We start from the raw sequence: 14522 nt of genomic DNA, 5'->3' as shown, positions 1-14522 counted from the left end.
TAATAAGAAAAGCTGTTAAACAGATCACTTCTTATTTAAAAGAAAACAGCTGGATACTTGGTTGTGTCTGTTATTACCCTGTGTCCTGGTTCTGTGCATTGAAGTTGGGCTGGTGGGTAATGTGTAAGCACTACTTGCTTTGTAACTCATATTTTCAAATCTCTAAGAAATGTTTGTAAATTTACTCCATTTTGTTTCTAGAAGATGCAGCTCCTTGGTGATTACAACTTTGGCTGTGAGTTGTTTTCGTGACTCCTGGAATTATCAGCTGCCTGCTCCACACCAACAGCTATAAAGCTCAGAACTGTGCTCCCGTGTAACACCTTGATGTGGTTGTTGCTGATGGAGAGAAACAGGACTTGGTAGTTCACTTGGCAGCAAATTATTCAGAAGAAAAACTTCCCAGGGATCTGGATTGTTTTTACCATGGACTCCTTGTCTGTCCAGCAGGATGGTCCCTTGGAGAACAGAAGCAGTAATGGGACCCTTGGCAGCTCTGAAGAACTTTCGGATGGTAAAGCCAAGTCAGACTTGCCAATTACAAGAGATGAAATTAACGGTAAGTTATGTCACACCCACCAAATCATTTCCTACTCTTACCCAGGCTTCTCTACAACTATCTATTTTGTTCAGGTGATGCTGAAGGTGAGGAATTTTTTGTAGAGCAGTTGGAAGCAAGTCTGGTGAAGACTGTGGCTCTGTGCATGGGAAAACTTCTTTTGTTTCAAAACTTACTCTCTCAAAACAAAAGCAAACTATTAACCTAAGTATTTGTGGGTGTCCGTTGAGTATGTGTTGTTCGGGGTGTTACTCTGTTTTCTGATAGTGTTTCCAAGACTGTATACATGAAATTCTCTGGAACTTACAGTTTTGAAATGATTGCTATGGAGCAAGCTCATGACTAGAGTACTTTATTCTGGCAGAATAAATTTTCCTAATAAATTGATCAGATGAAAACCAAAATATGCTTTTAGAAGTCTCCTTAAACTTCCATTTATGGAAGATAGAGACCGGCATGTACTCCCCAAAGTATCTCAAAATAACCTTTATATGTAGACAAGCTCTACTATAAAATAATCATGCAGCTGTTTACAAGAACCTTAAGAGAATGCTGATCTGAAGCAAACTTAGATTGGGAGGAAACCCCTGTGGGTCATCTAGTCCACCCTCATGCACAGAGCAAACCTAGCTCTGAAGCTAGATCAGGTTGCTCAGGGCCTTGTCCTGTTGAATTCTGAAAATCTCCAGAGAGGGACATTCAGCAGTCTCTCTACTCGTTCTGGTATTTAACTGCCTTTGTTGTGAAAATCTCTTCCTTGTGTTGAATTGAAATCTCCATGTTTCTATACTGGTATCTAAGGACATGCTGATCCATAGGGATGTGGGGGTAGATGGGTGGAGGGTGTGTGTGTGTCGCAGCTGCGCAGATACACAGAAGTGCATGGGTTACTTGCGTATAAGGAGGCGATCACGTGCTGAAGTTGTTAGCCTTCCGCCCTCCTCACACCAGGGCTGTCATCTTGCACTGGCAGGAAAGCGGAGGCCTGAGGCTTTATTTGCATTTCTTATGTTGCCCTTATCAGACTGGCAGAGCGTGGTTATAGGATGATTCATTCATCCTTTATGGAGATTACGCTTTGCTGTCTTCTCCGGTGTTGGACATTGTCCAAACAATTGAATTGTGGCTTACAAATAGGTAGTGTGTCTTTCTACTGTTTTCAGTCCAACTGCATCTCTTCCCCCACTGTTCTAAGACCGCAGTTGTGTTGACACTACTGCAATTAAATTACTTTAGACTGAGGCAGCACTTAGATTCTGAGTGTCTCAGGGCCTCAGGAAGTTGCCAGGAAACCATTCCTCCAGAATTTTGCTCCAGCATCTCTCTTGTATGTGTATACCGCCCACAGTCGTGATACAAATGTAAATAAAGTATAAACCCAATGCAGTAATAGGTGCAATTTCTGAAAGATGGACAGAAACAGTATTTCTGAATGTGAGAGGTATCTTCTTATTTTTTGCTTCTCGTGGCTGTTCCTGACTTCTCTTTTAAATTTAGTTTTGACGGTCTTTTATTTTTAAAATGCCTTACATGCTGTCTGAGGTTGGTTAGTCATTCAAAAAGCAGCCCTGTCCTCTGCCCTCCTTTGCATCCTTGTTGCACCCATCCCCTCCATTGTGCTTGCAAGTGTTTCTGTGACCACATGATGAATTAAATCGTAGAACTGTTTCAGGCTAAAATGGCCTGAAAATGTTTTCTCCATGACAAATAAGATACTCAAAAGTGTTTCGATTCAAATCTTAGTGAGCTGCTGGGTTTTGGCAACCTAAGGCTGAAAACTTTTTATTTTGACCCATGATGAGTTTCCTCATTCAGTTTCCTCTGACCTGGTTCGCTACAAAAACATCAGTGCTGGCTTAAGGGAGGGTGCACCGCAGAGGTGGGAACAGATGGTTAGGGGTGGAAATTTTATCTTTTCCTCTTCAAATTACTGTGAAGTGAAATTTGACTGCATTTAAAAGGCAGCCTTTTGCTTTCTTCAATTTGCTTTCAAAGGGAAAACAATGAAAAAGTCCTGACTTCCTACCTGTAACTTTTCCCCATATGGCTTATTTAATTTCAAAGTGCACTTTAATGTTCACCACATACGTGAATGATAATAACTTCATTTTTATTTGGTTTTATTTATCTATTTTAAAATTGTTTTGCCTTCAGAAGTTTGTAATGATTTGTTATAAGCAAGAAAAATGTTTAATAGCAATATGTTAATGGGCTGGTCTAAACTAATAATTAAAGTTCTATTGAATTGCTGTAATCAGCTTCCTTGCTACGGAATATTTCTGCATACGAATCTTAGGAACAAGTAGTTTTGGGAGGATCTGTTTCTCAATTCTGCCTTGTTTGGCTTTTTTTTTTCCCTCACATCAACTTTGAGCAGGCTTTAAAAAAAACAGACAGCTTATTCAAGCCTGAGCTCTGAGAAGAGGAAAAAATAGGAAGAGGAGGCTTTCAGATACTTTGTGATCATAAATATTAAATATTTTCAAATATCTTTAAGAAAAATAATTAAATTGCCCGTATTATTCCAATGAGTAGGAGTTACTCCAGTAACTCGTGGTGTGGGAATGAACAAAAAGACAGTGGCTATGTCAGTACCTGGCTCACCTGAGATCTACAGTAATGCATTTAAAGTTAGGTACACCATTTTGTTGCAACAGCAGATTCATAAATGCAAGTAGTCCCCCAACAAAATGAAGTAGAAATGTGTGTGAGAAATCCTCTGCAGTTGAACCATTCTTCCTGATAGAAAAGAAAAATCTAATATTAGTGAGGGTAAAATTGGTATTCAAAGTGATTCTTGAATTGCTTATATATGAGCTTTGCTATTGTACTTTTGATGACGATGTCCTGTTTGAAAAAACCCTAAACTCTGTTTGAAGTTGAGAAGCTCTGCTTGGCCCAGGCTGGAAGTCAGGGTGGTGGGTACTTCTCCGAGTGCCCGGCAGCATACCAAATAGCTGAATCATTCGGCAGGGCCTCATGTTGCTCAGTCTTGTTTGTAGTTGGTTGCCACCAAGTGTGACACAGATCACGTTGCTTACAGTAGGTGTTCCGTGCTTCTAAACCTAGCAAGATTTAAAAATCCATGTGCGGTTTTGAAGATATTTTATGATCATTTTGAGGTCCTGCTTTGAAGGCTATGTAGTAAAGTGAATGAAAGGTACTTGTTCTGGTCTTCTAAAATGAAGAATCAAAAGTCCGTTATAAAATTCCTCCTGCCACTTGCTGCCATTAGCAATTTCCGTATTCGTACAGTCTAAAGTAGTAACGTTATATTTGGTGGAGGTGTGAAGATAAATGGGGTGGCTTAAAGTGTAGCTCAGTGAAACTTTCTTTTCCAGCTACCAGTGTTAACATCAATGAAGTGCCAAATGAAGAGGGAAGCCTGGAGATAAACAGCAAAGCGGATGCCTGCCAGAATGGGCCCGAGTCATTCTTCCCCAACTCCCCTGTATCTTTTGACCCCACCAGCAATGCGCAGGGTCAAGAGTCATCCCCAGGTGTGACTGGTTTCCATGACAGCCTAAAGAAGTCTCAGGGAACTAGTGCTGAGGGCATAGTTCTTAGAAAAGAAGCTTTGCAGTCTCTCAAACTAAGTCTTCCCATGCAAGAAACTGAATTATGTAAGCATCTGTTTATGGTGGTGCCCCTGCTTTCTCTTGCTGCGTGAAGCTTTTTACTCTGAGCCTGGCTCTAGAACCCTATAACATCATTTAAGCTTGGACTAAAATTCATTTCTGCAGTAAGCTTTTACTTTGAATTACAATTCATTCTCTTTCCATAAACCACCCTCTGCTGCAGCTAAGGCACATACCTTACCATTTAAAACTTGTTCTTGTGCTGGAGGGGAATTTATGCTTTCTGGGGCTGCAGCTATTCTCATCTTCTTGATTATTAGGAGTAACAGGTGACATTAAAAAAAAAAAAGACAGAAGGGCAGAAGCAGGTGGTTTTAAGCTAAGTAATAAAGGGGGGAAGAGCAGAGCAATAAAGGGGAAGCTTTTATATTCAGGTGTCTAATGCTGCAGGAGTTTTCTGAAATAATGTTTTTTTTAAAGCCTTACTATGGGAAAGATTTAACATGAGTTAACAAAAAGAAAAAACATATCGCAGGAACATCTTTCTCTGACTGGTAGGGAAGAAGTGGACTGCATAGGTCTTGCTTGGTTTTGTAATTTTAGTCCTGCCAAAAATGCAGGAAAGGCGAGATTAAATGACAGCAGTAGTTCTGTTCTTGCTGTGTAATATCTTGTCATATATACATGGAGGAACTGCAGCATTTTCAGACTGAGCAAAGTCTGAAAACAGGCTTTATCAGTGCTTACACGAGGAGTTAGTAGAAGAGGCTGTTGAGGTGCATGCCAATGGGCTTTCCTTGCGTTCCTTGCTTAAGCATGAAGCATGTTGCTGGTGGTAGAAGGGGCTTTTTCCTTTTGCATCAGATTTCCCTGTGTTGGAGTGTTCTGTTTGACTGTAAAGACACCTTTCACTTACAGGCTCAGCAGAGTCTTCACTCCCATTGGAGAAAGAAGAACAAATACGGCTTCAAGCAAGAAGACGGTTAGAAGAACAGCTCAAGCAATACAGAGTGAAGAGACATCAGGAAAGAGTGAGTACCACACTACAGATCTTCTGGATTCAGTGGCTTGTTGAGAAGCTTGAAAACTTTATCCTTCCTGTTCTCTAAATTACTGTTTGCTTTCCTTTAAATGTTCAGTAGTTTTTTCAAATGTGAGAAAGTAATCTTTTCTTCTGGACACGCAAAATCTGTTTCTCTGTTACCTCCTCAGTAATGTACCGTTTTGTGCTACTTAAAATAGGGGGGGTAGGGCACAAACCCAAAACTTAGGTAACCTAAATGTTCAGGTTTTTCTTATATTTTTCGGTTAGCTTTTGGAGTCTGCTTTGATCATTTCCAACATACATATTCTGAGCCTTGATAAGGTTGATTGTAATTTATCTTGTTGATGAAAGGATGCATACCTTTAAATATTGACGTGAAAGTGTAGAGTTTTAAATTCTACAGCAAAATAAGCCTTTGATACTAGTTCAGATGTGACATTCTGGAATTTGTTGTTGACTCTTTGCTTCCTTTAGTCAAATCAGTCTACATCCAAAAACCGGCCCTCCAGCACCCTAGATCCTGAGCTGATGTTAAATCCAGAAATCTTGCCAAGAGCTAGCACTGTAGCAATGACAAAAGAATACTCCTTTTTGCGGACCAGTGTCCCCAGGGGTCCAAAACTGGGTAGTTTGGGACTCCCAGCATCCTCAAAAGAGCGAAGAAGTTCTAAATCTAAGCCCAGTAAGATCCGGTCCTTGGCTGACTACAGAACTGAAGATTCAGGCTCCGGAAATGCTACTGGGAATTTTGCAGCTGCTGACTCATCTGGTGGGACTCTGAAACAAAGCAGAAGTGGTCCAACATCGGTTGTTTCTGAGATTAGTCTACCCTCTGACACGGAAGATCAAATAGAGAATTCCTCCTTGGCAGGAGATAGTGTTTCGGAGATTGATGGGAGTGAAGTGGGAATGAGGCTGGATGGAAATGAGAGTGACAGCTCTACCTACAGCAGCGTGTCAGGAAAAGGGCTGTGTAACAGTTTGCAGAATGCAGAAGGTAAACAGAGTATTCCATATATGATAAACGGTCAGAAGATCCACCCTGATGCAATGGGGCAATTTCCTTCCATCCGTGAGGTGCTTCAGGCTGCGGCAGTGGAGCATCAAGCCCAAGAGCAAGAAGTTAATGGGGAAGTACGGAGTAGGAGAGACAGCATTTCCAGCAGGTAAGGAAGTTCACCATACAGCGAGGCCACTGTTAGGCGTTACACTTTCTTGGAACTGGCAGCTTATTACTCCTAGCTTCTACTAACTTTGGATCCAGTTTTAACTTACATCTGTTGTGATCAAGTCTGTTAGCTTGGAGATTCTAAAAGAAACTTGAAAGGCCCTGCACTTGAGTCCCTGTTTACTGAGTGTATCTTTAGAGAAGGATACTTTTGCCACTGGCAGTGTGTTTTAAACGTACTGCTAGCTGTCACTTCTATCTGTACTTGCTTGTGAAGCAGGATTGTTGATGTGGCATTGGTCTTTAAAGTGTGAACGTGTAGATTTAACTGACTCAGTGCTATTTATTATCATCCTTTTTCTGATGTACGCACATACCTTTCAGACCTCAATTAGTTGCGAAATGCCAAGAGACTTGTCCTAGATACCCTTATCCTCTTCAGCCCTTTAGAATGAGATTTAGTCGCACAAGCTTATGCGTTTATAGTAGGTATTAAACTGTGATTCTTAAAGCAAGTGGATGACTTGTGAAGTCCTTAACGGTGCAGTTGTGTTTTTTATCAGTTGTCTGCAGGTATATGTTTTATACATGCTAATTTTGAAATTGCCTTTTTTTTTAAATGCATTGGAATATAGCATAATGTCCCAGGATTTTAAGGTGAAATCAGTTGTTGACAGTTACTCCAGCTTAGACTTAATATTTACACTAATGAGAGAGAGATCTTTTTCCCTAGACTCCTTGGCTGTACATCAGGCAAGGAGCACAAGGAATCCCTTACACCAGATACCTTTTCTTCCTTCTTTTGCAGCAGCTCTTGGTATTTTTCAGGCAGTTTAATGTTAAAGCAGACAACTGTGGACAGTAGTTGTAGGGGTTTTGTGTTCCTGCTACATCCATTTTTCTGCTTATAATGGAATATGCGGATACAGAATATAATAAAGTCAGCCATTGCGTTTCTGTAAAATAACAATACATAGGTGCCACGCTAGATTCTAGTTGCTGTAAATACAGGAAACTAATATATAAAATCATAGCATGAACATAATTTCTTTATCTCTTTGAATGATAATGAAGGTTGTCATTGTGTTCTGCATGCATCATAAAGTCAGAAAAAATGTCCTAAATTCTAGGTCACGTGTGGAGTCTGAGTACCTTTTAATTTCAGCTTCACTTTCCTTCAACTAGATGAATGTTGTAGTCTAACTCTTAAACTGTCTGTGCTGTCTCTGTCTCCAGTGTTTCTATGGAAAGCTCTGTCACAGGAACTCATGACGAAATGTTGCAGGTTTTGAAGGAGAAGATGAGACTTGAAGGACAGCTAGAAGCACTCTCACTAGAAGCTAATCAGGTAGAAGAAGAATTTGAATTTCTGTATCTAGCAAATTGTGTTAATGCGTTGATTAATTTTTCAAGAGCTTCTTACTCATTAGTTCTTGGAGTTATGTTTTGTAAAACCATTGTCGAATAAGGTACTTTACAAGGATGCTGTTGAGGGTTAACCCTGGCTGGAGGCCAGGTGCCCACCAAAAGCGGTCTGTCACTCCCTCCCCCTGGACAGGAGAGAGACATGGTTACTGACACACAATGCTGTATGTCTTGTCTGTGCCTTCCTCTGTATTGTCTTTGACTACTTGAAATACCTAGGTGAAATGTCACTTAAAGAATTTTTTACAAGCATATGTGGTCTTTGACTTAGCAAACGCATTTTGCTGGGCATCTTCTTTAGTCAGCTGTTAATGTATTTTCTCATAAGACTTCTGTGTTTTATTTTCTGGACACGTTCAGGCTCTCAAAGAGAAGACTGAGCTGCAAGCCCAACTTGCAGCTTTGAACATGAAGCTTCAGGCGCAGATGGAGCACAGCCAAAATAGCCAGCAGAAGCAGGAATCTCTGAGCTCAGAAGTGGCTACATTAAAGCAGTCTTGCTGGGATCTGGAACGAGCAATGGCTGACCTGCAGAATGCCTTGGAAGCCAAGAATGCTAGTTTGGCTTCTTCCAATAATGATTTGCAGTTAGCAGAGGAACAATACCAAAGACTCCTGCTGAAGGTCGAAGATATGCAAAAAAATGTTCTCACCAGAGACAGCACAGGTGGGATGATGTAAATGTCAGTCTTTAAAATTTGTTACTCCATAAATAATTTTATTTCAACATAATTCTGAAGTCCAGGAAGAAGAAGGATTTTAAATTTGTTTTTCATTGATTTCATACTAATAAAATGGTCTGAATTTTAAGATTATTGGGGGTTTGTGTCACAGAAGTGCCACAGTTTTCAAGCTGCCGCTGTCAGTTTGGAGAGGGAGGCATAAATTAGGCTAGTAACTGTTTGACAATGGACTAACGGTTTTTAGAAAATTGTATAAATATTGGTTTGTAATGATGATTCTATGTGGAAGGATACCTACTTCCTGATTTTTAATTAGTTCTTCTTTTCCACCTCTAAGGAATGTGTATTGAAACGATTAATGTATTTTAATTCTACATATGACCTGATACTTTGGGTTCTAGCACTTCCCCTCATTTTTGTAGGAAAAGCCAGTCTATATGTAATTTGGCATAGATGTTTTTGTTTGAAAAAATAAAGGAAAAAAGCCACAAATACAGCTACGATCCTTGAAAACACGTGCATAAAAGTAGAACAATGGAGTGTGCTAGTCCAAGTTCTTTGTTTTTCTTTTAGTGCATGATCTGCGACAGCAGTTGGCTTCCTTACAGAACCAGCTTCAGAAGGTGCAGCTGGAACGGACCACACTGACCAATAAGCTAAAGGCATCTGAAACAGAAATCACATCTCTCCAGAATGTGCGGCAGTGGTACCAGCAGCAGCTTGTGCTAGCACAGGAGGCCCGTGTCAGGCTGCAGAGTGAGATGGCCAATATACAGGTATTAGGACTTACTTACGTTTGGGAGGACTGAGAATCTGGGGTTTTTTTATGTTAGCTTTATGCAGAGGACATTGTTTATGTGCTTGGACAAGGGAGCCTGTCTCACTTGCATATTCTGCAAGGGGTGTGTGTTTTGTTTTTTGTTGTGAGGCATTAGTTAACACTAATGTTAGGCATGAATTTAACCAAAGCACTTGTCTTCTGTGCATGAAGATCTGTAGTGCCATGAAAGCAGTAGCTGAGATGAGGCACAGATAAAAATTCCACGCGATCTTCCCGTCACCCCCCTAACCCCCACAACTCTTAAATTTTACTATTGGTATTAATCTGTGATTTTTTTTTTTTTTCCCTTCATTTAGGCTGGGCAAATGACTCAAGCAGGTATGTTGGAACATCTCAAACTAGAGAACGTGGCACTGTCTCAGCAGCTGACTGAAACCCAGCACAGATCCATTAAAGAAAAGGAACGTATTGCAGCACAGCTGCAAAACATTGAGGTATGGTTGTAGGTGGTCATGAATTGTGTTCTGCCTAGGTTATGTATTTAGGTTTTGCAAACTCTAGGCTCTTCTAGCAAAGCGGCATCGAATTCTTATGACTTGATTCAAATTCTGCATTTTAAAAACAGTAAATATTTCAGAGCAAATACATTTCTTTGACATTAAAATCAGTAAGAGGTAGCAAGGCCGTGTGTTTCCCATTCCAAGGTGATATTTACATTTTCAGCTCTGGTATTTGTTTGTAATTTTAAAGGTGGATGTAAATGTTTTCCTTTTTTTTTTTCCTTTTTTTTTCTTCCCACCACTCCCCCTCCACTGATATCGTAGAAGTTGATTCCATGCTTTTTCTGTGCAGGCTGACATGCTAGATCAAGAAGCTGCCTTCATGCAAATCCAGGAGGCTAAAACCATGGTGGAAGAAGACTTGCAGAGAAAACTAGAGGAGTTTGAGGATGAGAAGGAACACCTTCAGAAAATGGCTGATTCTGCAGCCACATTGGAGCAAGAACTGGAACAGGTACTGCTGTTAGGTAACTTCCCAAAGGTTATTTCAAGGGAAATACTTGGCTGAAAAGGCAATAGTAAATAGGTACTGAGCACTCAACTTTTTCAAAACCTGAAAGATTGCTGCAGAAATGAAGTCCACATCAAAGCCACTCTGTCCCAGGTGAATAGTCTCCCTCTTTTTCAGTCATCTCAGTAACAGTACTCTTTCAAATTTCAGAACTACTGTCTCATAGGTGTTCGGGTTTGATTTTTGGTTAGATTTTTTTTTTAGTGAGTTTACTATGTGATTATTCTAAGTGTAGACAGGAAGCATAGATCCATGTTCAAGGTTGTTAGGCAGTCAGGATATCATTATATACACTTATGGCATAATAAATCTGCACTTCGCTACAGGGTCCTGCTTTAACCTTGTAACATTACAAAGGCAGCATGGCAAGGGCTGTGTGGTTGCCAGTATTGTATTGCATGTAATTATATGGGGTTGTCATTAATAACATTGAAATTACCCAGTATATCTACTGTGGACACATTTTGCAAATAAAAATTTAGAATTCTGAGAATCTAACCGAAGAATATCTTAGGTTTGTCATTCTGGACATTGCTTAGCCTGCAAGATTACACATGCTGCAGAAGGCAATGAATGCAATTACAGAGCAAATAGAAGAAGTGGCCTGGGAAGGTTAAAAATATTTTCACCGTCTTCTCTCCTTTCCTAGAAGCTTAAATGTTAGTTAAAATATTTTACTTTGATTGGAGTGTATTAATTTAATCTTAAAATCTTCTTAGGTCAAATTGACTTTGCATCAGCGAGACCTGCAGCTTGAATCTTTACAGCAAGAACACCTAGACCTAATGAAACAATTCACTCTGACCCAAGAGACCTTGCACAGCAAAGAGCAGTCCCTGGAAGACCTGCAAACACAATATGATGAACTGAAGGCCAGATTAGAAGAGTTCCAAAGTGATGCTACTTCTAAGGATGATACGATCCAGTATTTGCAGAATGAGAAGATTGTCCTGGAAGTAGCTCTGCAGGCAGCAAAAGCAAGCAAAGAGCAGCTTGATGAAGGAGTGATACGCCTTGGAGAAGATACAGAAGTAGCATCAGAAATCTTGGAACAACTGAGGCAAGAAATGGCAATCAAGTCAAGCCAGGTAACAAATCCCTAGAAGTATAAAGTAGCTGTTGCAGGGAAGTACTGCCCCAGGCACGTGATGGAGCCGGTTACGTGAGGGGAGATTGGTCCACGTGAGTCTGTATGTGTGTGTAGTTGCGAGAGTCAGCTAGTGGGAATATTTTAATCAGTTCTGTATTTTTCCCTGTTAGTAGACATCTGACACTGCTCATCCTGTCACATCACTGGTGAGCTACAGCTTATTACCCTTTGGTATCTATGTGTGTTTATGCATTTGTGTGGCATAGGATGGGAAGCTGAGGTTAATTGGTCTTGTTCTGTTTCCAAAAGCCACCATCTTTTTAAAATCTACCAGTTTTGAAATGCAGTAATTTTGAATACAGATCAGTTTTGGAACGATTTTTTTTTAGCGTGCCCCTTTTCCGTGGCACCGTGGGCCAAACATCTTCCTTGTGCAGTGATTTAGTCATGTTTAATTGTGCCTTTTCTCTTGAAACAATATACCAGGGTTTGCTCTTGCATAGTGCTGTATACCAGCTGAGGCTTTTTCCTAGTCACTGAACTATTTTCTAAGATCAAGCCTAATGCATGTCCTTGTTCGTTCTGTGGCTGCTTTAAATTATGGTGATACTTCTTTCCCACTGTAGTGTGATAGTCATGTACACTCTTATCTTTTAGAGCATCCAAGCTCCATTGCGAGAGCTTTCTTACTTCTAGTAATGATGAGTACCTGATAATGTTTAGGAAGTTCTCTGGAAGATAATCATGGGACTCGATAGTATTACCAGTATAAGTATTGAAGAACTATGGAAATATACTTAAGATAAAGATTGTGGTTTTTTCCTTCAAAGCACCAGCTGGTTTCTTCATTTGACCGTGTATGTGTGAATGGGTGCCATCTGGATAAACCATAAGTACACTAATGGTGCAAACTAGAACTTCAATGACAGGATAAGAGGACTTCATGCATTCCTGAGGGTTGACAAGGCTCACTGTGTGGTGACCTGTGTCAATGTGTTATCAAGAGTGCCACTGAGATGCCTAGGCAGAAACAGGAACCTCATTAGATTAGGCAATGGTACAAGCATAGCAAAAGATAGTGTCGCTGCCACGCATAACACAGAATATGACATTTGGCTTCTAAAGCAACACGTTTGCTTTTTTTCCCCCTCTGGCAGGTAGAAAATCTGCAACAAGAAAATGCCAGCCTTAAAAAACAGGTTCAGAAAGTGAAGGAACAGTTCCTGCAGCAGAAGGTAAGCAAAAGCAAAGAATTTATTTCAAAGAAATAAAACAGAGGAACATACTTCTTTTTTTACAGTGAAGGTATGTACTTCTGAGAGGTTTGTGAGTGATTTTGAATCAATTTTCTGTATCAAAGAACTTTGTGATGTAATTAGACAGTTTCTGTATTTCGTACAGTAGAATTTTTATCTGTAACAAACGTAAAGGCAGATCCACCAGCCAAGTCATGCTTTCCTTGGACATCAGGGAGTTTGCCAAATGATCCCCTGTATAAAATATCTCTCTGGTTTGTTGATACTAGGTTTGCTTTTGCCAAAGCACTCATGAAAATCTTTGTGTCATCATTTTCCTGCAGCTTTGAGAAACAATAGTTGCTTCAGTAATTAGAAGGAAAATAAGTGCTTTATGGCAAATATTGTTCTGAATTTCCACAGTTTTGAAACATTCATTTGAAGTTGATATGCCGTTAGTGTTGCGCACATGTGTTATGTATAGAGTTCGCACCATTAATTTACCGCTTGATTACTTATTAACCTAATGCCAGGGGTGGTTTTACCTTCTTAGGTTTAAGTTTGGGAAGGCTGTTTAAACTGTCAGTCACAGTTAAGCCTGCCTGTCATGGCAGAAGTTGCTAATTGTGTGCGTGGGATTGTTAAATTTTTACAATTAGTTTAGTTCAAAAAATGGCACTTAATTATTGCAGTTCCATAAAGAATGTGAAGAGTATCCCATACTGCTGTAAACACTCAGTTTTGTTATGAGCTGCTGAATACACAGAGGTGTTTCCATAAAAGTCTTTGAACTAGAGTAAATATGGTTATTTACTCAGAGATGACGCTGCCGGTTTGTATTCTTTGACACACTCCACCCCCTAAATTAAAATAATATCAATAAATTCTTTATAGTAAATTACTCTTAGGTTTAGAAAGTTGTAACAGAGGTGACATTGTCCTGATGAAACACTTGTGTCCAAGGTAATGGTGGAAGCTTATCGAAGAGATGCAAGTTCTAAGGACCAGCTGATTAGTGAACTGAAAGCTACAAAGAAGCGGCTGGATTCAGAAGTGAAAGAGTTAAAACGAGAGCTACTGAAAATTCAAGCTGAAAAACAGTCACTCGAATCTGAACATTCAAAACTACAGAAGGAAGTATCTCAGGTTCACCAGCAGATGGTGGAAATAGAAAATCATCTTCAGTCAGTGCAGAAAGAACGAGATGATATGGAAGCACGCCTGCAGGTATGAAAGGTGTTAAGCTTTGAACTTTGAGAGTGTTACATCCAGGACATGTTATTATTTCTGTTAGGTGTGGAAATAAACAGAATGACCATCTGCAAGTTAAGATGCTTGGTTACATATTTAATATTGTCTATACGTTTTAAGCATATACCTACCAGAATCCTGTAAATACATGACGTCTATTATTAACATCTCATGGCAGTGAGTGGGGAGAAGCACACTACAGGAGTGGCAGAGGTGTGAAGTGTCCTTGGTCCCAAAGCGAACTCCATTGGAGGGCAAACCAAACTCTGTTCATAGGTGTTATGGTGGTGGCCACAGAGGGAAAAATTAAGGAAAAAATAAAAGAGAAAGAGCATGGAGACAGAGAACGTTGGAACAGTTTCTGTTTAGAGATGGAATTAATTTTGAAATTTCATGCTTATTTATAATCCTATATAGAGCAAACTGCTTTTGTTCTTATTCTCATGGGTACTTTTTTCCTTCCTATTAAGTCTTTGCAGTTTGATAAGGAGCAAATGGCATCTCTTGCTGAGGCAAATCAGGCATTAAAACAACAAGTAGAACAAATGCAAGAAGAAGCAAAAAAGTAAGTGTTCTTCTATCACAGGCAAAAGAACTACAGCATTTGTTTTTCATATCTTTTTAACAATCACTCTT

At 39.8% G+C, this 14522-nt stretch overlaps 1 protein-coding gene across 1 annotated transcript in view; it reads left to right on the top strand.

The window, feature by feature from the left end:
* Positions 1-426: 426 nt before the first annotated feature.
* GOLGA3 (golgin A3) overlaps positions 427-14522 on the top strand; it is a 22289-nt gene continuing 8193 nt past the window's right edge. The window contains exons 1-13 of the mRNA XM_010143858.1: positions 427-559; positions 3901-4182; positions 5056-5168; positions 5657-6348; positions 7587-7698; positions 8136-8442; positions 9032-9234; positions 9596-9733; positions 10092-10253; positions 11030-11398; positions 12558-12635; positions 13599-13862; positions 14357-14451. Of these exons, the coding sequence (XP_010142160.1) occupies positions 427-559; positions 3901-4182; positions 5056-5168; positions 5657-6348; positions 7587-7698; positions 8136-8442; positions 9032-9234; positions 9596-9733; positions 10092-10253; positions 11030-11398; positions 12558-12635; positions 13599-13862; positions 14357-14451 (2948 nt within the window). The remainder of the gene's footprint in view (positions 560-3900; positions 4183-5055; positions 5169-5656; positions 6349-7586; positions 7699-8135; positions 8443-9031; positions 9235-9595; positions 9734-10091; positions 10254-11029; positions 11399-12557; positions 12636-13598; positions 13863-14356; positions 14452-14522) is intronic.

This window comes from Buceros rhinoceros, unplaced genomic scaffold (assembly GCF_000710305.1).
Source record: "Buceros rhinoceros silvestris isolate BGI_N320 unplaced genomic scaffold, ASM71030v1 scaffold33899, whole genome shotgun sequence".
NCBI classification, from domain to species: Eukaryota; Metazoa; Chordata; class Aves; order Bucerotiformes; family Bucerotidae; genus Buceros; species Buceros rhinoceros.
This window is presented reverse-complemented; position numbering and strand designations above follow the sequence as displayed.